This window comes from Sebastes fasciatus, chromosome 20, assembly GCF_043250625.1.
Source record: "Sebastes fasciatus isolate fSebFas1 chromosome 20, fSebFas1.pri, whole genome shotgun sequence".
Taxonomy (NCBI): Eukaryota; Metazoa; Chordata; class Actinopteri; order Perciformes; family Sebastidae; genus Sebastes; species Sebastes fasciatus.
This window is the reverse complement of record NC_133814.1, coordinates 17,148,733-17,171,308: the sequence shown is the minus strand read 5'-3', so window position 1 is coordinate 17,171,308 and position 22,576 is coordinate 17,148,733. Positions and strand designations below refer to the sequence as shown.

General features: G+C 40.3%; 2 protein-coding genes across 2 annotated transcripts in view; one reads left to right on the top strand and one right to left on the bottom strand.

Annotated features, from left to right (window-relative positions):
- LOC141758243 (vinculin) overlaps positions 1–4,862 on the bottom strand; it is a 29,072-nt gene extending 24,210 nt beyond the window's left edge. The window contains exon 1 of the mRNA XM_074619452.1: positions 4,513–4,862. Within this exon, the coding sequence (XP_074475553.1) occupies positions 4,513–4,680 (168 nt within the window). The 5' untranslated portion in view covers positions 4,681–4,862. The remainder of the gene's footprint in view (positions 1–4,512) is intronic.
- An 8,675-nt stretch (positions 4,863–13,537) lies between these two features.
- On the top strand, positions 13,538–18,315 carry LOC141758779 (C1q-related factor-like). Its single transcript, XM_074620432.1, has 2 exons — positions 13,538–14,509; positions 17,227–18,315. Exons 1-2 carry the CDS (start codon positions 13,871–13,873, stop codon positions 17,404–17,406), a joined length of 819 nt encoding a protein of 272 aa, XP_074476533.1. The 5' UTR covers positions 13,538–13,870; the 3' UTR covers positions 17,407–18,315.
- The last annotated feature ends 4,261 nt before the right edge of the window (positions 18,316–22,576 follow it).

Here is a 22,576-nt window from a genome sequence, read left to right as displayed (position 1 = left end):
TGCTACCGGTTACGTTAATCAGAGTATGCGTGGCTGCATGTAAACTGGGATTAGTGGAATATTCATTTTCATTAGCTATGTAAACAGCTTACTAGGATTATTGCCTTTTTCGGAATAAGGGCAAAAAATGAATATTTTGTGCATGTAAATATAGTCACAGATGAAGCTGATCTGAACAGTCAGAATTTTCCTCAGGGGAGTCATGTTAATTGATAATTTTTGTCAATATTTCACCAAAATTGTGCATTCAAAGAATCAGCTCAACCCCCCTCTGAGCAGGGATGCATTCCTGCTTGCTGGGAATTCTTCACATTCCTCACATTCATTGTTAATGAGGTCTGGCTCATTGTCTCAATAGATGCTGAGCACTAGTGAAGGGTCTCAGTTAGACCGGACATATTTGACTCACAATGGTTCGTGGTCATGCTACACTTCAAATACTGGGTCAGTTTACAACGGCTGGACTTTTATCTCCATGCATCTGGAATAACAAGATTAAGCCCTTTCGAATTAATAATTTAAAGGCCTACATGTGTCACAGTGAGTGCAGCATCCAAGAGCATCCTAAAAGCTCACCTTCCTTTTCTTTGACTGGCAATGGAAAGTCATCAGAATAACGTAAGGTGAAAGGTAGAATCATTTGTAATCCAGTTTCAATCATATTTTCATCCAAAATCCACCTTGATTAACTGTGTTTAAGCTTCTGGCTCAAGAGATATTGAACAGATTTAATGAGGGAAGAAGTCTGTGCAACATGTGGTTTTCTGGGCAACACAGACAATGAGGTAAAAAGATTTTCTTTGGCACAGCCCCGCCCTGAGAATCTCTGAAGAAATGTAATTAGACAGCTTCATCCCTTTCCCTTCCAAGGATGATCATTTCCTCTTCATGTCACTTAACCTGAGTGAATGAGCAAAAATTTAAAATGCTACAACTCGAGATTATGAAAACAATAAACTTGCATGGGCAAAATGGCAAAACCTAAATAAGTTAGGAAAAACAAATCCTGCTTCCTGAGAATATTCAAATTTCATCATCAGTAACAAAGAAGATAAGAGCCACACAGTGTGTTTATTTTTGAGCTTTTACAATGTATGACTCACGAGACTGGTGGGACTGAAACCAAAGAAATTACATCTGATCCTTAGCTTCAATTATATCATAACACGGTCCATGTTGTAGGGTTGCTACAGCAACTGGAAATAATTACAGGCCTATCCATTCATTCATTCACGCCACTGTTGGAAACATCTGAACACAATTCAGAAAGTCCACAGAGCTTTCATGGATCATGTCACCCCAAGCGAGTTGAGGTTGAACAGACAAGACGTCTTCATGTTTCAAGAAATGCTGACGCATTCGTGTTAGTAACAATTTTACGTTTCTATATTTAAAGCCACAATGGATTTTTTTAGTCACTCTGGGAATGGGGAACTTTTAAAACAAGCTGACAGACACCCATCTCTGACATAGCATCATCTTGTAATGTGTTAGCTACCTATTTATACATTCAGCTAACACCTAGCAGCAGTAGCATTTATTCTGAGTCATGAATCCAGCTCTTTAGCTGTTAGATGTTCTGCTTTCTTCACTGGCTAGTTGCTGGTACTGGGCATATAGCATATAAGTAAACAGTTTAATTGTAAACCCTAACAATAGGCTAAAAGAGGCTAAAAACAACTATGTTTTACTGTGCACACTTAAACTTTGCATGCATGCAGTATGTATCTAAATAAAGAAGTGGTGTGTCTAATTCTCCTTAAAATCACACACCCATCAAATTCCTTTGAAGGAAACAGACTAGTACATTGATTCATCTGTAATAACTCTTTAACAACCATGTTAAATTTGACATGCAGATCTCTTCACTATTAGTAATTGCATGTGATTACGACCATAAATATAATTGGGTATGGAATTATTACCATCAGTTCAAGTATAAAGCTTTACTATGTGCAACCAAAATTGTTTATGACAGTGTTTATGAAATGTAATCCAAGATATTACTGCAGTATGATTTGATAGAGAGGGGCTTCTGTCTATCAAACATTACACACCATCTAAACCTCTATTATATAATGCCCCTCGGAGGAAGGAAGTCTTGTGGGTGTAGTAGACATATAAATGATGCACACAATGGGGTACAGACCTATAGTTTGAGAGTTGAGGGTTTACAAAAAGTATAGGATGAAGTCAACTAGTTTGAAATGGTTATGGACCATATAACCTACTAAATAAACTGTGGGTAATCCCTTTATATGGAGAATTCCTATGCTGACAAGAAACACCAGAGCGATTGTCCACATTTATCGCCCAACAACTGTCAGGCTGAACAACAAACAGGAACCAAGCCTGCCTTAATTAAGCCTCTATCTCTTCCTTTCTTGACAAGGAACAATATCTGGCAGCCCCAATATCTCCTTGCTTCCTTTGTAAGAAACATTCTATGTAGTGGTTTGTGTTTCAGGCTCAACATTTGAGGAAACAACATTGTCATTTCCTTACTTGTAGCCATGATAGTTACGATGTGGCTCTGAGGGTCACCATTGTGGCCAGGTCGCTTCTTATTCTAAATATAATTGAAACCACAGCTGCATCTGGTCAAAAGGCAGTCTGGAAATACATAACTAATAGCTCCAAAGACATTTTAATTAAACACCATGGGCACCTACTAAATATGATAATGTATGAGTACTTGCCATAGTGAGTCAAGAGTGAGTCAAAATTATAGGAGGTTATATTTTTAGTTCAGTTTGTTAGTTATCAGGTTTTCTCTCAAAACCTTGTCAACAATTTTGGTTAAATTTCATAGTTCTAGGCCATAGGTTAAAAAACAAGTGATTAGTATATGTTCATTTTGATGCGTATACTGAGTTTCTGACTAATCAGATCAGGAGGACCAGGCACTGTTTTTTATTTATTTATAAAGCCCTTAATGGCAACTTGCCGTCATACATCATGTCCTTATTAAATTGGTCCTATAGTCATTATTCAACTCGTTCAGGTGATTGGCTAAAGCTTGAAGTCCCACGTGCAAATAGAACATTTGGGGAAATTGCTTTTGGTGTTTGTTGCTGCAAAAAATGGGAACTGTGTACAAAAGACATTTGTACCTATAGGTGATTTTAAATCCATGATAACAAACTACTCCGCTCTTGAATGTAACTGTTTTTTAACATTGTTCTGTTGTCTGGCTGAATGCTTCTTGTAATTCTTTAATTATGTTCTTGTGTGTATTTATTCAGTTTTTTAGTCGTCTCGACATCATTGAAAATGAGGGCATGCACTCAATGATTCCTCGAGATTTAAATAAAGGTTGAATGAAAAGTTTCTTTGATGCTATGGAGTCAACTATATGGAACAAAAAGACAACATTTGGCAGACCTACAGTATCCACAACTGTCTACAAATGCCTGCTATCACACCTATCAAAATGTACGACCCATCTAAAAATCGGGGGTTCACAACTTTTGTTGACAGCTGTCAAAATGCAGTATGTGACCACAGTAAATACATTTTTTGGAGGAGGAATATTGGTCACACAATCTGATGGGTCACAGAATGCAGCAAAACACCGGATCCACATGCAAATTAACAATTTTGACACACTTGTGCAGCTTTTATGGAGGTTTAATAGTGCTATCTAATTTTATTTAGCAGAGCATTGACAGCTGGCATATGACATGAATCAATGACATTTCTCTAACTGTTCCATGCAGCAGTGTAGGAAGTTTTGTTTGCAAATGATATGCAATGCAATTAACTGCCCCACCTAGTCTACCATGTGGTTATTGAAGTTCCTGAAATCAATCCTTCTGTATTTGAAGGTTCATTCATATTCTCATTCAGACATATATTCAGTGACAACCAGTGCAGCTGTTCTTTCAAATGAACTGGATTTAGATAAAACAGGAATTCCCAGTAGCCTGCATGAATCAATGACATTTCTCTAACTGTCCCATGCAGCAGTGTAGGAAGTTGTGTTTGCAAATGATATGCAATGCAATTAACTGCCCCAACTAGTCTACTAGTTGGTGTCTGAAGTTCCTGAAATCCATCCTTCTGTATTTGAAGGTGCATTCATATTCTCATTCAGACATGTATTCAGTGACAACCAGTGCAGCTGTTCTTTCAAATGAACTGGATTTAGATAAAACAGGAATTCCCAGCAGCCTGCTCCAGTATACCTGGCTGTTCTCATACACCACTAGAAAGCAGTGCCTACGTCAAGATATGGCAGTGAGAGGAGGCAGGGCATATTTTCAAGGGGAAAAAGGGCGTCACTGCCCTTTGCCCCGAGTCAAACAACTTCAAGAAACTTTGCAAACTCTGCTATTAAAACACATAAAGACAGAAAACTATAGCTACATTCGAATACCGGTGTTCGAGTGTTGCGTTCAAGTAACATTAATTCGGTGTGGGAACAAAGAGCGACAGGTAGCCTCCACCGAGTTTAGGGGCAAGACTTTAACAGATATTGTTCTACAAAAAAAGAGGGAGAAAGTTACTCACCCGAACAAGGTTGCTGACAGCCGCCTGCACGGCAGCCACCGGCGCCGTGAGATCTGGAATAGCTTTCCCGTCAACTTCACCTTCTTCGTGCATTATCACCAGATGGGATATCTGCTGAGCCACCGGCTCCAGGATACTTTCTATCGTCTTCGTGTGGAAAACCGGCATGATGGCAACTTTATAGTGCTATCCAAGAGAAAATTAAGTTACTCTCCTACCACCTATGGTAGTTTTCTCCCCAAACTACAAAAGTCTCCCACTAGTTTCCTCCCCGGGACTAGTTTCACCCTCCGGTATGAAGACTACAACTACTCCCCGTGAAACCACCAACGGTGAAAACTCCCAGCCACACAGAGCAACCTAAAACGTCAACCAACGGTTTCCTCCCACTGACCAATCAGCGAGCGAGAGGGCAACTTCCCTGGCGTTTGATTGGTCGATCGCGGTGCCGCTCTGCATTAAGCCCCTCCCACTTCCACACAGGCGAGTTTGCTAGAGATCCGAGGTGCTCCCTAAATTACGTAATAGATCCTCATGCCCTAAAAAGGGAAATATGTGTCTACTGTTTGTGAGGAGTAAAATTCCTGCCGCTGTAAATTAACTAGTCAGACAAGCTCTGCTTTTGGCACTCCCTGCACAGAAATTGGAGATGCTCCAGTGATAAGAAGATAAGATTGCAGACCTCACAGAGAAAACAGAACAGGATATTACAAATAAACTTGCAAACTGCAAAAGTATTCATAAAAGAGGACAATGAAATGTTCTTTCAAGTTTTTTTCACACACACACACATTTGTCTTTTTTGATATATTTACTGTATTGTTATTGTTGTTATTATATATATATCTTGTCCTAATTGTTTGTTATCACTATTATGTATTCATATTATTTCTTTATATTAATATTGTCTCTAGGTGGAGGCTTCAGATAAGCCCAGTGTTTTTTTTACTCTTCCTGCACTGTATATCATTCATTTATTTTTATTTTTTTATGTTTTATAGTCTTAAATTGTGCAAAACAAATAAACAGAATAATCTGTTATACAGTCCATATGAGCATGCAACTCAATTAGGATTCAATAGAATTAAACAAAATGAAAAGGATGAGCAAGCACACACCTTAATAGGCTACTCTTATCAAAAAGTAAGCACAACTACAAGCCAAGTATTCCTTTCTGTAGGCCTATAAGGCAAGAATACTTAATTACACTTTTCTTAAGTATATCTCAATCAAAAGATTAAGTACAAGTAGGCTTATACGCCAAGTACACTTTTCTGTATACTTGTCAGTAGAAGCCAAGTATACTTAGACTTTTCTGTATACTTGTCAGTATGAGCCAAGTATACTTATGTATACTTTTGTTAAGTATATCTCTGATAAGTACATACAAAGTAAACCGAAAGTACACTCTCTTATTTTAAGTTTAAGGCAAGAATACTTAATTACATTGATCAAAAGATTAAGTACAAGTAGGCTTATAAGCCAAGTATACTTAGACTTTTCTGTATACTTAGTATGAGCCAAGTATACTTAGACTTTTCTGTATACTTGTCAGTATGAGCCGAGTATACTTATGTATACTTTTGTTAAGTATATCTCTGATTAGTACATACAAAGTATCTTATTTTAAATTTAAAAGAACTAATTGCGCACTTGAATAAACTTCTTTTTGATAAGCGTATGGATGCCCAGTGGTGTCATTTTCACTAATTGCAATGTTGTAAAATGAGAGACTAAATTCCATTGTCACTTATTATTACACCAACCACACACAGTAGTTTACAAGAGCTTTGTCAAGAGTTGCCCAAGGCAACATGGCACATTTTTTCAATTCTTCCTCCTTCCCGACCTCACACCCTGGAATAACAATATTTGAGGATCGAAAACCAACTGCCAAGCAAACCAGCTAAGGAATTCCCACAGAATCCCAAGAGGGACTGCGAGGCAGCGGCCCATTGCCTAAAAAGGAAGAGTCCAAAAGGAAAGAATCAAGGAAGTTGCTCTGTTTGAACCCTTGAGTAAACACACAAGAGGCTGATATGTTTTCCTTTTATACAAGGGTTATTATGCCAAAGGTCAATGCAACATAATCACATTGAAGACATCAGGATTTCTATCTTGACTTTGACGTTTACCTATATTATCTCCACCACAGACACCTAATTGTGTTAACCCAACTATTTCATGTATGTATACTACTATTACTACTACTACTACTACTACTACTACTACTTTTTAAGGCAAAATTAGAGTATAAAATGTAATTTCTCACTTCGAACATATAGCTTTTATGTCTTTTACCGTGATAAAAATGGATTAACAGATACTAGCACCAAATATGTTTCTCCCTGCATCTCCCAAAAAGCAGTCCATCCTGAATATAGACATCAGAGATGGCCTGTTTCTTCCTCAGCTCTCCAGTTACTGAGAAGGCCGTCCCGTGTGTCCATGCAGGAATGTGAGCAAGGTTGCTCAACATGGGTGGTCGACACCTTCCCCTGCTGTAGTGCAGATAAGACCTGCTGCTGCATGGAGGTGGGTTAATGTCCTGACAGTGCAAACGGTGTGTGTACTCAAAATGTTGAATTTGTAGTGCACAAAACATACTGCGATATACAATCTTGTTTCTTAGATGCTTTATCAAAACACATCACAACCATGAGAGTTGTAATTGTTACTCAATGTGACAATCTGTTGACACCAAGTTTTCAATGCAAAGCTGTGGCCCAGTTGTTAGTTCCTGGCTGCTTTTTCCATTTTTGATCTCTACAAGAGTGAGCAGTGGGCGCCATCCTCTGGTTGAAAGAAGTAAGTGCAGTCAGTGAAATGGGGAACATGGAGAACATTTAAAACATCATTTTATTTCCACGTATCAGTTTTAGCTATGAGTCACTTTTCCATCTGCAGGAAGATGTGAGAAACTGCAGCTAAAAGGGTGAATCAGCACAGATTCACGGAGGGCACAAATTTGATGTTACACTGATTTCTCTGACTTGAAATGTTCATGTGTTCAGGAGAGTTGCACTTCTGGGCAAAAATCCAATCAGTGATGTTACAGCAGGTGTATTTCCTATGAGAGAGGACAGAGGATACCTGAAGGGAAATCACAGCCAAAAGTACATCATCTCTAAACGATGTGCAGTTTTATTTTATGACAGCATAATGAGAGGACTTAATGATGTGGTTAAACATTAAAATAATCATGATTTAAAAAGTAAAAACATTAAGTTCTGTATGGTTATATTATGTGTATAGACTGTAACAGTGAGTGTTGCCTGAACATGATTTTAAGGTACCAGTATAAATTTGTTATCCTATAGTTGGCCTTCTATTGGTGACATGAAGAATTGTACTCCACTCCTTTCCAACATTTTTTGTCATGACACGGTCAACAAAACCTGAATATTGAAGCCATCTCCTGATGCTGCTCAGATTTGTGGAGGGCATAATCTAATCCCTTCAATCCACAAGGGGGTCCAAATGTTCATGCTAAATAAAGACCTGTCATGACTATGCCCTTCAAGTCATTCGACAGGCCGTAGGAGACAAGAAAATGAAAATCCGTCTCCTACAAAATATGCATATATATATATATATATATAAACTGGAAAAACAAAGTTTGGAAACTTGTGTTTGGTCGATTATTTCTCTGTTGTTCCAATGCTAATTGGCATTGTATTTTACATCGTTGGATGTAAAATGGTAAATACACTGTTTACCATTGACGGAGCATTTTGGCAAATTTTTCTTGGGCGCTACCCACATAATCAGCTGTGCTGCTCATCCCACAAATGCATGATCCTTACAAGTTGGACATCATTGCGTAGGTAAATAAACAGGCTTTCCAACGATGTAAAATACAATGCCAATAAGCATTGTAACAACAGAGAAATAATCAACCAAACACAAGTTTCCAAACTTTGTTTTTCCAGTTTATATACACTAGTAATTTTCTTTGCCAAATCCATTTTGGAGGAAACATAATTGTCGCCTGAATTTTCCAAATTCATAAAGCGAGACATTGTTATACTAAAGAACAGGACAGCGGAGCCGGGGATATGTTACCTACATCTCACATATTGTCAGGTTTAGGCAACTAAAACATGGCAAAATATTGTAAAAGTCAACACTGAATTGAAGCATGAGGCAAGACCCCCTGTCTTCAGTGATAAAGTCCTGTGCTTTGTGCAACCACCCAACCAGACCTGTATGCTTTTCTCACTATAGGCCTTTTTCATAAGACACAGTTGGGGAAAGCATAGGTGTAAATAATTAAATGAATGATAACTGTGTTAAGTGACTCACTGTCACAGTAGTGTCATAAGTCACTGGAACACTTGAATAAAACATCGCCTCATTATTATTAGTAGTGTTGTCAAAAATATCGAAGTATCAGTATCGCTAACACCCTAAACTAAGAGTTACTTCCAGTAAAAAGCCTTGAAAGCCAGCTGCTGTCTTGAACCTTCATTGAAAGTGTGTTTAGTTGGATCTGCACACGTAGTGAGGGCAGGAGAATGAAAGCTGTGTGATGATATATTTTGTGATATGTTAAAATACCACATGAGGGCACTAAATTCTGCAAATAGAGCAACGTTTTTGTGCAGCAAGGTTTCAGAGATTGACACATTTGGTTTGTAAAGTATGTGAGTATGTATGTTATTATGATCAGTGTTTTGACTTGTCTTACATTTTTGTTTGTTGTGGGGTTTGTGTAAGCTTTTAGAAGTGTTATTGCATAATTCTTTTGTTATGGTCAATTTCTTTTTGTCTGTCTCATGTGTTTGTGACAATGTGACAGTTTCTCTTGACATATGTACATGTAAAAATATATATACACATGTATATACAGTATTATATGTATAATATTTCTGCTAACACAAGATTTAAGAAGATGAAAGACCTTTTCCATCTTACTGACTTTGTGGTCATCTCTGATTTAGTATATCTTGTCATCCGCTAGAGAGACTCAGCAAGATCACGCTGCTCGAGGTGTCTGACTCAGTACCATTGTCAGGTCCTGTGACGACAACAGCATCAAAAATGAGGAGGACTACTTTCTGCTTATCCTAAGCTCATGAAAATATAATATCACTGGATGATTCCAACAGTTTCAGTCATACTGTAGCCATGTGTATCTTTAACTGGCTTCAATGTGACTTGTGTGGTTTGGTTTGTGGTTGCATGTGTTGGTTAATTGGAGGTTAGTTATCTTCTGAGGGAGAATGTACAAGGTTTACTGCATGTAGTTGACAGATGAACATAAGCATCATGTTGAGTGCTTCATTGAGGCTACAGCATGCCTTTATGGAAACAAACATTCAAATCCAAGATGCTGTTCTTTTTACAACCAAATCACATCAAATGGATGAATCTAAATATCTTGGGCATCCTTTAACACACATTTCCTGCATTTAAGCATTACATATTTAGTATCTGTGAGAATGTGGGATCTTGACAAGAATTTAAATACATATTCTGTATGTTTGAACAATGCCTTTGTGCAACACAGACATTTATAACAATGAGCCCAATGAAATAAAAAAAATAAAAATAAATTAAATAGGTTTAAGTTTGAATAAGTTAGCCAACAAAGAAAATCACTATCTTTCTCCCTTATTGACATTTTTAGTAGATTAAGTTATTGTGTATTAGTAAGTGTATGACAATGATGATTACAATGAATGATTTCCATGGTCCATCCATCATGGAATTATTGAGACACATTAATATACTGTAAATCACATCAACTGAGTTGAATTTTAAAAACTGGCAGCTGGCAATGGATCCTAAATCAAGCAGAGCCCTCTCTGCCAACACACTGAGTTTGGACAAGTATGAGTTTATTCAGCCAACTCATGTTGAAGGGATTTATTTTATTAATACAGAATATGTACTGAATCGTTATTTTAATGTTGAGGCTTTGACATCGTTATTTCCCATCAAATACACCAAGCTAAGCACAACAGCAATCTAAACATCTTAAAGAGGACCTTATATGCTTTTATGCTTTTTCCCTTTTGTTTAGTGTGATATATAGTTTTTTGTGCATGTAAAATGTCTGCAAAGTTACAAAGCCCAAAGTCCGAGCCAAAGGGAGTTACTCTCCCCCAAAGAAACACTGCTCCTGAACTGCCTGAAACACCTTGCTTGAAGTCCCGCCCTTTCTTCCGTAACGTGGTGATGTCACCAAGTAAGACATTTGCATAATACCTGCCTAGCAGGTAGTTTGGCACGCCCTCACACAAAGCTAGTTAGAGTGGAGCTGGAGCGGAGTCCGAAGAGTTTGCTCTGGTTGACCAATCACAACAGAGTGGGCCAGCTGACCAATCAGAGCAGACTAGGCTTTCCAACACGTTCTCATCTCAACTCGTCACATAATGACGCTTTGTCAGTACCCTCGGCACTCACTTTTTTCGTTGCACTAAACACATGCTTAATGTTTTAAATTAAACAAAAACATTGCTTAGGATTAGGCAAGGAAATCACTATAGTTAAGTTTAGGAAAAAACAACATGGTTGAGCTTAAAATTACTACGTTTGTACAGTGAAAATGTGACTTGACGTGGTGAGCACAGGACACGAATGATCAGCTGATTGCAAAGTGAAAGTGAAACTTAATGCACAGGACATGAACAGCGGTCTCCTGGATGAAAGCGTTTACTGTTGCCACATACGGCTTTACAATGTAGTTAACAGAAAGCCTGGTGCATCACATACCGGCGCCTAAGGGTGCCTCGTGTGGCGGTATCGAATGCAGACGGCCGTGACGAAGCATCAGTATCTGACGCCCTGGGAGTGAGATCGGGCCGGTGTGTCAGACAGAGGGTGAAAAGAGTTGCCTCGGCACAGCCGGTATGAGAAAAATAAAGCGTTTTTTGAACATTAAAGCATGTAAACATGTTCTAGTAGAAACCTAAAATACAAGTCCTCTTTAAGTAACACATACTTAGCTTAACTGGGGAGGGCAAGCAAGAGGTCCTTGACATATCAGATGAAAAGTATCTTGGTCCGAAGTTGTGGGCATCAGGAGAGGAAAACAAAGTTGAATTTGTTACAGCAAACATTATTTCTTCCACAAAGTCTTTATGAAGTTACATGTTCGCTTATCTTACCAATGAAGTGCTAGCAGCAGTGGTAGCAACAAGAGTTAGAGCAGCAGCACAGTAGTTTAAAAAGCCTTATTGCTAATCATGGCAACAGATATAATTTACCAAATGAATATGGAACTTGACCAAGCCAGTGAGAAGAGAAAACAAAGGCAAGTTTCAGCTAATCTTTCCCCTGAATGTATATTTATAACCTTTCAGTTGTTGCAGGTGATAATTTAATTGGAGCGTTTCACAGCCTTCATTGTGACATCTCACAGCAGGAAACGCACAGGTGTAATTCACAATATTTATAACAGCTACATTCTGTTGAGGTATGCCAGCTCAAGGGCCCTCCTCTGGTGAATCCAGGCTCACTGTCATTGCTTACTGGGACATTTTAGAGCTCAAATGGCTACGTGTAATGTGAAAGGTGTCGCTCGTGGTGACGAACCCTCAGACTCAAGCGATTCTGCAGGTCTCCTCAGCTATACGGAGTGGTTTAGTGTCCTTTAGCTAATTTATTTGGTTTTATGGCTCATAAAATGCTTAGCAGCTAAAGAGACAGATATTTCCCTCAGGAGTTGGTGGAGACCAAACCAGAGTTAAAAAGAGAGTCAATTTTTTAATTACATTTATGGGGTGGAAATAAATATGACTCCAAATTCATGCTTATGTTGCTGAATGTAAAAAATGCAACAATTTGTTTCATGTTTGCCTTTACAAGGTGATAATATGTCAATAGAGTGGTGTAGGATGACATTTTTTTTTCTAGGACAACCAGGAAGTTAGCATTGCCCTGGGTTCCCTCGACAAAAAGCCAATGTGATTTTTCCATTGGATTTTGGATTATTGCAGAAAATAAACGCTTTGGCAAACACATGTTTATGATACTTACACGTTTTGTTCACGTGTTTACAGCTTGTTCTGCTGCTCCCGAGTGGCCAAAAAATCTATTACCGCTTTGAATGATTAAACTATTATTAGATACACCTACGTCTTTGCTGCTATAGCAAACAAAAATGCTGTGAAAAAGGCCTATTGTGGATCAGTGTTTAATCAGAAAGTTACTACACAATCACAGAGCTCTAAACAGCAAACAGTTTGCATGATGTTTTAATGATCACCTTTGATTTCAGAAGTGGTGTAGGGCTTAGTTGCAATCAGTTTAATTGCCGGACCACTTGAGTAATTTGCTCCATTCTGACGTCTGTTCTAGTGATGTTGCCACGACACCAGGTCTCAGCAATTCATTTAGTGAATAAAATCTTATCATAACCAATAGAATAAAGACAGAATTTTTTACAAGTTCTGAACTGCCCCTTTAAAAGTTTGCCGATTTTTTGTGAAGGTCACAGCTCGACTGACCACAGATTCTTGGCATCGTTCCAGCATACAAGATCTCCGGCTACACACCCACACAAACACGTAGGCAGATAAGGAAAAATATATGCACACATTCTGACCTTGATAACACTCTCGCATTAAAGTAAGAAAACTATACCGGAAGAAATCTATATATATATTCCCGGAGTGGCTGCTGACTGTTAGATATCTCAAATTAGGTCTTCTGGTACTCAAAATAAAATCTTACATTAGTGCACAAAATCAATGCCAACTGTTTAACATTATTGAAATATTTACAGTATATGGCCACAAGAATGGAGTTTACATATCAGTGGTAGCACATTATTTAGATCCTTCTCATCTAAGCAAACTTCTTTCAAATCTTTTTCTCCATCTCTTCATCATCAAATGAACATGAACTGATTGATTATGATCCCTTTCTCTATCACACTCCTTCCTTATGTCCTCCCTGGCGTTTCACATGTGCCAGTAGGAAAGTGCCCTCCTCAGCCCTGACTCAGATGGTAAGTGAGTGTATGTTGCTCACTCTCTCCTCCCCTTGCTTCTTTTCTTTTTTTCCTCTCAAGCTGTCTTACTCTCTCTCTCCTCCTCCTCCTCCTCTCCTCTCTCCTCTCTCTCCTCACTCTTTCAATCCCTCTCTCCTTTTGATCACTTCGGTCCCTTGCTCCACTCCCTCTCCCTTTACTCCTACACGGCTCTGTCACTCACTCACACACACTCATACCAGCTCTCCCTGGGCACCATCTCCACCACCGGAGAGCCTCATTGTGTCTGCGTTTTGCCAGGTGGACGCACTCCCCACAGTCACCATTTCCTCTCCGGAGAGCTCCACGCTGGCAGCGCAGCCCCTTCCCCGGCTGAGCATCGGGCGGAAGACCCTGGTGGCAGCTGCTGTGGGGGTCATGCTGGTCCTGGTCCTGGTGGTCCTCATCCCTGTGCTGGTCAGCTCCGTTGGCACAGGTGGCATAGATGACAGCGCGAGCCACTTCGAGATGCTGGGCACATGCCGCATGGTTTGTGACCCCTTCCCAACGACGGACACAGGTGTGCACACCGGAACAGATACAGCAACCGCAGGCCTGCAGGTGGACAACGATGCGGATCTGAGCGATCACAGCATCGGCCCACCTCTGCCTACTTACAATGCACACGGCCCACAAGGCAAACCAGGACGTCCAGGCAAGACTGGACCCCCGGGACCACCTGGAGAGCCAGGCCCACCGGGACCTAAGGGTCCACCGGGAGATGGCGTGGACATTGTACGGACGGGGATTCTAGGTTTAGGGGGTAAAGGGTCAGTTAGTACAACCACATACAACACCACGCCTCGGGTGGCATTTTACGCAGGACTACGAAACCCTCAAGAAGGTTACGATATTCTAAAATTTGACGACGTGGTGACTAATATCGGCGGTAACTACGAGGGCGCGACGGGCAAGTTCACCTGTAAGATTCCCGGCACCTACTTTTTCATCTACAACGTGCTGATGAGGGGAGGAGACGGCACCAGCATGTGGGCTGACCTGATCAAGAATGGTCTGGTGGGTAACACTTTTAACTCTTCAGACACACTTCCTAATGGTTAATGATTTCATGTTGAATTGAACAAATGGAAAAAGCACAGTTTCTCAGTACAAAAAGTGAAGAATGGTCCATTAAGAACCCAGAATCATCCACTGGGATGAACCGGCTTCAAAATGCTCAGGGAGCAGCGTAACCAAGTGTGCTGGCACTCTAAATTGAGTAGTCATGCATTCATGTGGATAGTGATTTTAGATCTGACTTGTTCTGGTGTTATAGTCCAAGATAATGACAATGCACAGTGGCATGCTGCCAGATTGTGTATCTGTGCATATTACACATCCGATGATGTACACGTTGAAGTGAGTGGAAGGAGAGCAGCGCTATCTCAACTCTGCACACATCAAAACACAGCCCGGGGTTGTGGCGAGTTCAAAGCTGGTGCCCCTTTGAAATACAACAAACTTCATGGAATCATGATGTGCCAGTATGCGTTTATCGGACTGCCTGTCAGGCCCAGGCGTTTCAATATCGAATCATGATATTTGCTATACTTTTGTAATGTCTTTGAAAGCCCCAGGTGATGACATTGATCAAACACCATGTAAATCTGAGTCTGGACATTTTTTTTCCTACAAACATCTCAGCCAGGCTGCAACAGGCTACAGAGAGTGGAGGAGACAATAACATCTGTACATTATAATGCAATCCAGTGTAATGCCATATTTGTGAAACTAATAGAGATCAGTTATTGTGGAGACTGTGGGTTCAACTCTGTGGCTGTAGTTTTTGGTGTCTTACTAGCGAGATTCACCCCATTAAACACATTTTGCTGTCATATTGAACTGTGTAAGGTTTTTGGCTTATTTTGTCCCTAAGGAATAAAATACCTTGCACTGCAATCCAAGACAACAACACCACATCGATGGCATTAGATTGCATACTTCACCTCTTAACAAAAATAATAAAGTCTAAAAAATGCATAGAAATGCAAATTCAACTCAAAAATGGGCTGTAAAAAGTTAATAAAATGGTTATACTAAAGTGAGTATTAGATTTACAGTCCATTAAACCTGCTAACTTCAACAAAAGAAAAAGAAACAAGTAAAGGCTACTTACTGGAGACAGTGTGTAAGAACTGGTTGCTATATATTTTAATTAGAATGATTCACCTGTTGTCTGACTATTGCTTTGCAGAGACTTCCTTAAGATGCCTCCCACAGCTTTCTTTAGAGGGCAATGACACTATAAATACTGTGCAACACCAGATATGACATTTCATATATATACATATATATATATATATAAAGCTACATTTACCTTAGTTTAGTTGAAAATTAATCTATTACAGTCTCTCTGTCTTAAGCAACTATGAGCTCCAAGATATCTAATGAAACCATTAATAAATAGCCTCCTTAGTTTGAGCATCTCTTCTTCTAAATAAATTAAAGTGTCACTGAAAATGTTGCCAAATCCTAATCCACACAAGGTTGATGTTAATAGTTACAAAACACAAACACATATACAGTCTCTATGTGGCTAATGAGAACCAATTAAGAACAAAACAGTCATGTAAACTTGGCTTTAGACAAACAAATGCAAATCAACTATACCCGCTGGTTACATCACCTACATAATGATATTATTTACTTGTTGTTTATTCACACATAAAGAGTCTATATCAGATCATTAATTATGTATTTATTTGGTCCAGGAGGGGCAAAGTGATGTTGGGCCAGTTTCATTACTATAGTATACACGTCCCTGGTTAAAATTACAATATTACTGATATAATTTTAGATATTCTTTTTGCGTTTACGACACAATATTACTGTAAATTAAATTTTCAGTCAGTGGTGGACATCATGCTGCTGCAGTAGAGCTGAGGGTGGGCACAGGGAGGGAAGGGAGTTCAGGCTGTGTTGCCCTCATGTCTCAAAGATCCATCATCATGCTGTCATCTGTAGCCTCTTGACATACACTTTTGTTCTGCATCGGCACTAATTAGAAATTCACGTTCCTATTTTGGTTCTAGTTCAGAACCTGTCGCCAGAATCTGCTTGAAGCAAGGATTAGACTTTTATGGTTAGGTCTGGTGAGGTTGCAGCGTAACAGCCAATCTGGCAACCCAGATCATTACACATGAGCTAAAGCTTAGAGGGGATATAACTGTACACATGCAAAGCAACTTTTCACACAGACGTGCAGAAGAGATTTGGGTGTTATGCTCCAGATGTAACACCCTCGGTAATTACCCTGCGTTGACACGATGACATTCATATTTTAGGGATAAACATGGCATTATCAGTGCTCCACCCAGGAGAAGGTGCATGTAAGAGTAGAAACACGAGGCGAAAAAAGGATAGTACGCACTGCCATCCTCCCTCAGAGGCAGACTGACTCAAGCCTGACCCTTTCAGTTGAGTCATGAGGGAAAAAACAAGATATTCACCACAGGGGACACACTTTACACAAACTCTCTAATTCGGCTCTTGCTTATATGCTTTTCTTAAAAATAAGATATTTATGGAAAATAAATGTGGTCTCATGCAACAAGTCATTTAATGTTTGCATGCGTCAAATGAAGCATTTGTTTCAATATCATCAGTAATGTCATCCTAATATTATCCTTTGTCCTTTTTATAAGTGAAAGCATATAAATCTTTTCCTCTGCATCCTACTGTTTACATTTCTTCACTTACTCTCTCCTTGTCTGGGTGTGCATGTCATAATCCAGGTCAGGGCCAGCGCCATAGCCCAAGACCAGGACCAGAGTTATGACTACGCCAGCAACAGTGTCATCCTTCATTTGGATGCGGGCGATGAAGTTTTCATAAAATTGGACGGGGGCAAGGCCCACGGGGGCAACAGCAACAAATACAGCACCTTCTCAGGGTTCATCCTCTATGCCGACTGAAGGAAGCCTGGATGGCACGCGGGCTCAGAGGTGAAAGGTCACAGCCAGAAGACATTCACTTCCCGACTTTCACTTGGCTCTCGCAGTAAGGTTAATGTTGCACATAGCCACTGATCCTCAGTCCGACATACAGATGTTTAAGGTCAGCGTTGACACGGTGACTTTGGATCTGTGGTTATCTGTAACTGTCTACCTCCTCATTCACATGTTCCATTGTATACAGGGTGCCTACGCCGCTATTCTGATGGACACGAGCGACGAAACAGTGACAGTCATGTCATGTGTCAGGCCGAGGTGCAGCAACAATTTTGACAGTGAAGAAGCCTCACCATCATTTTTTGAGCTGTCATTTCAAATTTCAAGTCTGGAAATCTAACAGTCGTGGTGACTGCAGTGTTTGTAAATGTGCTGTTTATTTTTTATTTATGTTAAACTTATCATGCTGTCTTTACGATAACATGTTGTGCTTCGATGACTGAGGAGATGTATTCCGTCCCGAGAAAATGCTAATGTGTCAAATATCGGACGCCAAAAGGAGATTATGTTTGTTTTTGAATGGCAGTGTTACAAGCTGTATTGTGTCTCAGTGTGATGATTTGGAAAATCATGTCATATCAGCGCATTATATTTGGCATATTGTTAGTGTATAAACTGTAAATTTGATATTGAATCTCGATGTCTGAACACAAAGTAGTGTACATACACCATATTGTGTGTCTATTAAAGAATATAGCTGTTAGTTGTACGATTATATCACGTAATGTGCTCAATTGTAAAGATTCATTTAATTCATGCATGCAACACCTGTTAAAATGTTCTGTATGTTTCCGCAAATGATAAAGACAAATACAGTGACTTTAAACAAAGTTTAAATAGGTGTGGGCTTAAGGAACATATATTGCGTTTACTTTTAATGTCCATGATTTTTCATTAAAAATGTCCCTTTTTTGCATTTCCTCACCCATTATGTGGTTAATGTCACCTAATCTATTTTTGATCAGCTCTGATTTTCCAGTGAAACAAGCCTTTAGTCCTGCAAATGTTACACACGAGAGAGCCACGCCGGCGTGGCGAGAGGCAATCAATGCAGAGATGATCACTGAGGGAGAGGGGAGAAGAAATCACAGCTGTCTTAAATGCCAAATGAAGCGCGGGAGATGATTGTGCCTCACAATCAAAGGGGAGATGTGTGTGTTTTCCTCTAATGTGCGTGGAGACGCTGAGATTTAATGGTTAAAAAGTCAGGGGACGGGTGTTAGAACGTATCATGACAAAGCTTAGATCAGTGTCGGGAAGTAATCGAGGGCAAATTAGGCTGTGTTCCTACTGTGACACAAGTGTCGGAGACAGGGAATAAGCTTCCGGGCCTAAACTGTAAAAAGCAATATATTTCTTCCTAAAAGCTCACTTTGATATTGAGAAATTCTTTGGACATAGTTCGCCTTTGACATGGGCCATGTAGGGTCCAAAGCTGTGTCTCATTTAGTTTGAAGTTAAGAGTTCCAGAACTTGGGGTGTCAAGAAATGTAAGGAAAACTTGTTAAAATGCACATTTACTCGTTCGCAGAAGCTGTGCAGTTGTACCCCCCAAGCTCAATTAAATTTAGCATTTTGTTGTGAGCTGTAAATTGGTGTACAGTTGATTAAAAGGGGGCCTATTATGCTTATTTTCAGGTGCATATTTACATGCTTTAATATAAAAAAAACGCTTTATTTTTCTCATACCAGCTGTGCTGCAGCACCTCTGTATGAAACGCTCTGTGGGATCTCCGCCCCCTCCCGAAAAAGCCCAGTCTGCTCTGATTGGTCAGCTGGCCCACCCTGTTGTGATTGGTCAAGCGAACCAAACTCTTTGGACTCTGCTCCAGCTACACTCAAACTAGCTTTGTTTGAGGGCGTGCCAAACTAGCCGCTAGGCAAAATGTGTTACTTGGTGACATCACCATGTTACGGAAGAAAAGGCGGGACTTCAATCAAAGCATTTCAGGCAATTTAGGAGCAGTGTTTCTGTGGGGGAGAGCAACTCCCTTTGGGCTTTGTAACTTTACAGACCTTTTACATGCACAAAAAACTATATGCCACACCAAAGGGAAGGGAAAAAGCACAAAAGCATAATAGGTCCTCTTTAAAATGGCGAGACAAGATTGCCACACTGCAGAGCATCCTGTTGTCTGTTTAACTGCTCTGTGCAGTGAAGGCCAGGAAGCCTCCTAGTCTAAACTTAAGCTTGTCTTAAGACAGCACAATTCCTCCAGACACAATTAAGACTGAGGGTCCGTGCCTAAGCAGAGGTCACCCGAGCCACGGGCCAGCTGAGCACTAGCACAGGCTGCTTCCTCCTTTCAGGGTGTATGAGCACATCGTCAAATTAGAGACTTCATGTCACGATGTCAAAGACAAACGCCCCCGGTCTGCAAGAAACAGCTTTCACTGCTGAAACCATTGGAACTGAACATTGCCCGAGTGTCTGCAACATCTGTACTTTTCCCGAAGTCCTCGGGGAGACACACAAACGCACCGACAAACGCCATTCTTATATAAAACCGCTTAGAAGTTCAACAGTATTTATCATTTTAAAATGGATAAGTGAAGAGAGTCACCTGATTCATTCAAAGGACTTTAGTCATGCCATCATGTTAGCTGCATGTTATTGCATCCTATTGCATGTAACATGAAGCCCCTATTTGGCCAACCATCCATCCTTTTTTAGAGCCATTTATCGAGGGCACGCAGCAAACAGGGGTAAGCCCCAAATCGTCTGTGGAAGCCTCTGCGTAAAACGTAGAGAAACTCTCTTGGCAGGCATTGTCTTTGCCTCATCCTGCAAAAACTGGGTGATCCCTACTCAAAGCTATTGTGCTCGTGTAAGCGACAGAAACCCCTCCTTGCTCGCGGTTGTTTGGTTTTGATGGTGACTTTAGCTGAACAACCTACCCAGCAGGACACCCTCGGGCCGGTGTTTTAATATGTGATGAAACAGCATCTGGACTGTACGCGACCCTTGAACCCTTGACTCACATTTCATCTCGACGTTATTCAGGTTCAGGGTTTGAAGATAAGTATTCCCCTGAGAAGTGCTGTAAGCTGCTTTTGTTGACGTAAGCTTCGGCTGTGGAGATATTTTGAGATTTTCTACTGTACCTCTTTTCATTGTGTATAAGAAGAAGGATTTGAAAGATTATGTCTCTACGACGGGAGTTGTTTTAATTTAGGTAATCTCCGGCAAACGAAACTGGAGGAAATTTTGATTCATTCACTCCCGCCTACTCCCTATCAGTAAACTGAGATGGATCAGTTTGACATTTGCAGGGGCCAATTGGTGAGGCGTGAGGCTTATCAGGCTACTGCAGAGTGCCTGTGCGTGTCGTGGGTCCATGTGTGTGCATGTTCGGGTCAGCATGCGTGTGTGTTTCCCTGCATGTGTCTTTAGTCTCAATGAGACAGGAGAATGTTAGGCTTGGAGAGAGAAGTGACGTTAATGAGCCCGTGGTGTTGTTATCTTTAGCATCCTCACTTACCGCACCAGGGGAGATCCAAAGTAGAGGTAGAGGCTTTAATTGTCAAGCTTAAATAGCCCTTCTTGCTCATGTAGCATACACTTCCTCCCAACAGCCTGCACACACTTACATGCACAAATGGTTTTACTTGTGTGGGCGAGCACCTATGAAGAGGTTTTCTTAGATTTGAACCCAAATACTAGAAAAAATCTCTACTTGGCAGCACAAATAGTCACTAATGTCCAGTTATTTTAATACTTTTGGCATGGCGCAAACAGCAAGCACACACACTGGAGAACCTGGAGAAAACTAAGAGTCTACAGCCATACTAGCATCTCTGTGAGACTGAGCTTTGCTAACATGATACAATGATATTGTCAACATGCTGATGTTTAGCAGGTATAATCAGGTGTCCCACTTTACGAGGGACTGCACAGCATTATCCCAGTTGTTGTTGTCCCACATATTGAGACGATGTCCCACATTTTCATTGGCTCTCGTTTACAAGAGTCAAACCACTGTAGGACATACGCTTTGGAATTTCACACGGAGGGGAGGGGGAATACGACATGAAGCGACACAGTCCATGTGAGTCTCACAAGAAACGTGCGGATCAAAAAGAGATGTGCTGATCAATGGAGGCATTCGGGCAAAGCATAGAGATGTTACAAGATAAGGGGCAGAATATAAATGTTTAATTTTTAAGTTAGATAGATATTATATCAAAATTGTAGCCTTGGTAACGCGTCCCACATTGACCCACAAAAACATACTCTTTGTCCCACATTTGATTTGTTGGGATCTGGTCATTCTAGGTATAATGTTTACCATGTTCACTGCTTTAGTTTAGGCTGAGTCGTAATTAGCACTAAACACAAAGTACAACCGGGACTGAAAAAAAATAAAAGGGGCACCAGCGTGCAGAAAACTTTTTTAGTGTGTAGGGCAGCCTATATGGCACTGCATCATGTTTTCTCTGTTTTAAGGGTGCCCTAGGGCACTTTACCATGTTTTATTAACCATAGGGGCACCCTAGAGGTGACTTTATCACATTTTCTCCACTGGAAGGGCACCCTAAAGGTCACTTTATCACATTTTATCTACCATAGAGGCATCCAAGTGGGCACTTTTGCTGCGGTTCTTTCGAACATGGGAGCATCCTCCTGCAGTCCACCAGTGTAGGATTGTCTTTAGATTTGCAGGTATTTAGTAAGAAACCAAAGTATTGGAGGAATTGAAATTTTAGATGAAAAGTGAAGGGATCATAAATCAAGTTATTACAATTCAACCTCAGGAGGAAATGAATGTGTGTACCAAATTTCACGGTAATCCATCCAATAGTTGACATGTCACTCAAAACAGGCACTAGAGGAAAAATCAAGGGTTCACCAAAGTCACCAGTCTTCATCCTCCTTGAATTGGACCTTGAATGCCTGCACAAAATTTCATGGCAATCCATCAAGCCGATTGATTGACTGTCATTGCCATCCCTAAAGCCACGGTGCTGGCAGCGTCTAATCAACACTGAGGCTGTCAATAACTACTGACGTTGAACAGAACATTTCCAGCTGCTCAGCCATCCTTTTCAGACCTGTTATCTCACCGCAAGCCTGTATACATCACGTTGATTACTAAAAATAAACAGGGAGTGTTATGTGTACTAGCTGAACTCA

What these genes read in the sequence shown, in the direction of transcription:
- LOC141758779 (XM_074620432.1), top strand. Translation starts at nt 13,871, where the DNA reads ATGCTGGTCCTGGTCCTGGTGGTCCTCATCCCTGTGCTGGTCAGCTCC. An exon ending in ACCTGATCAAGAATGGTCTG is followed by an intron (nt 14,510 to 17,226) that starts GTGGGTAACACT and finishes GTCATAATCCAG; the next exon opens with GTCAGGGCCAGCGCCATAGC.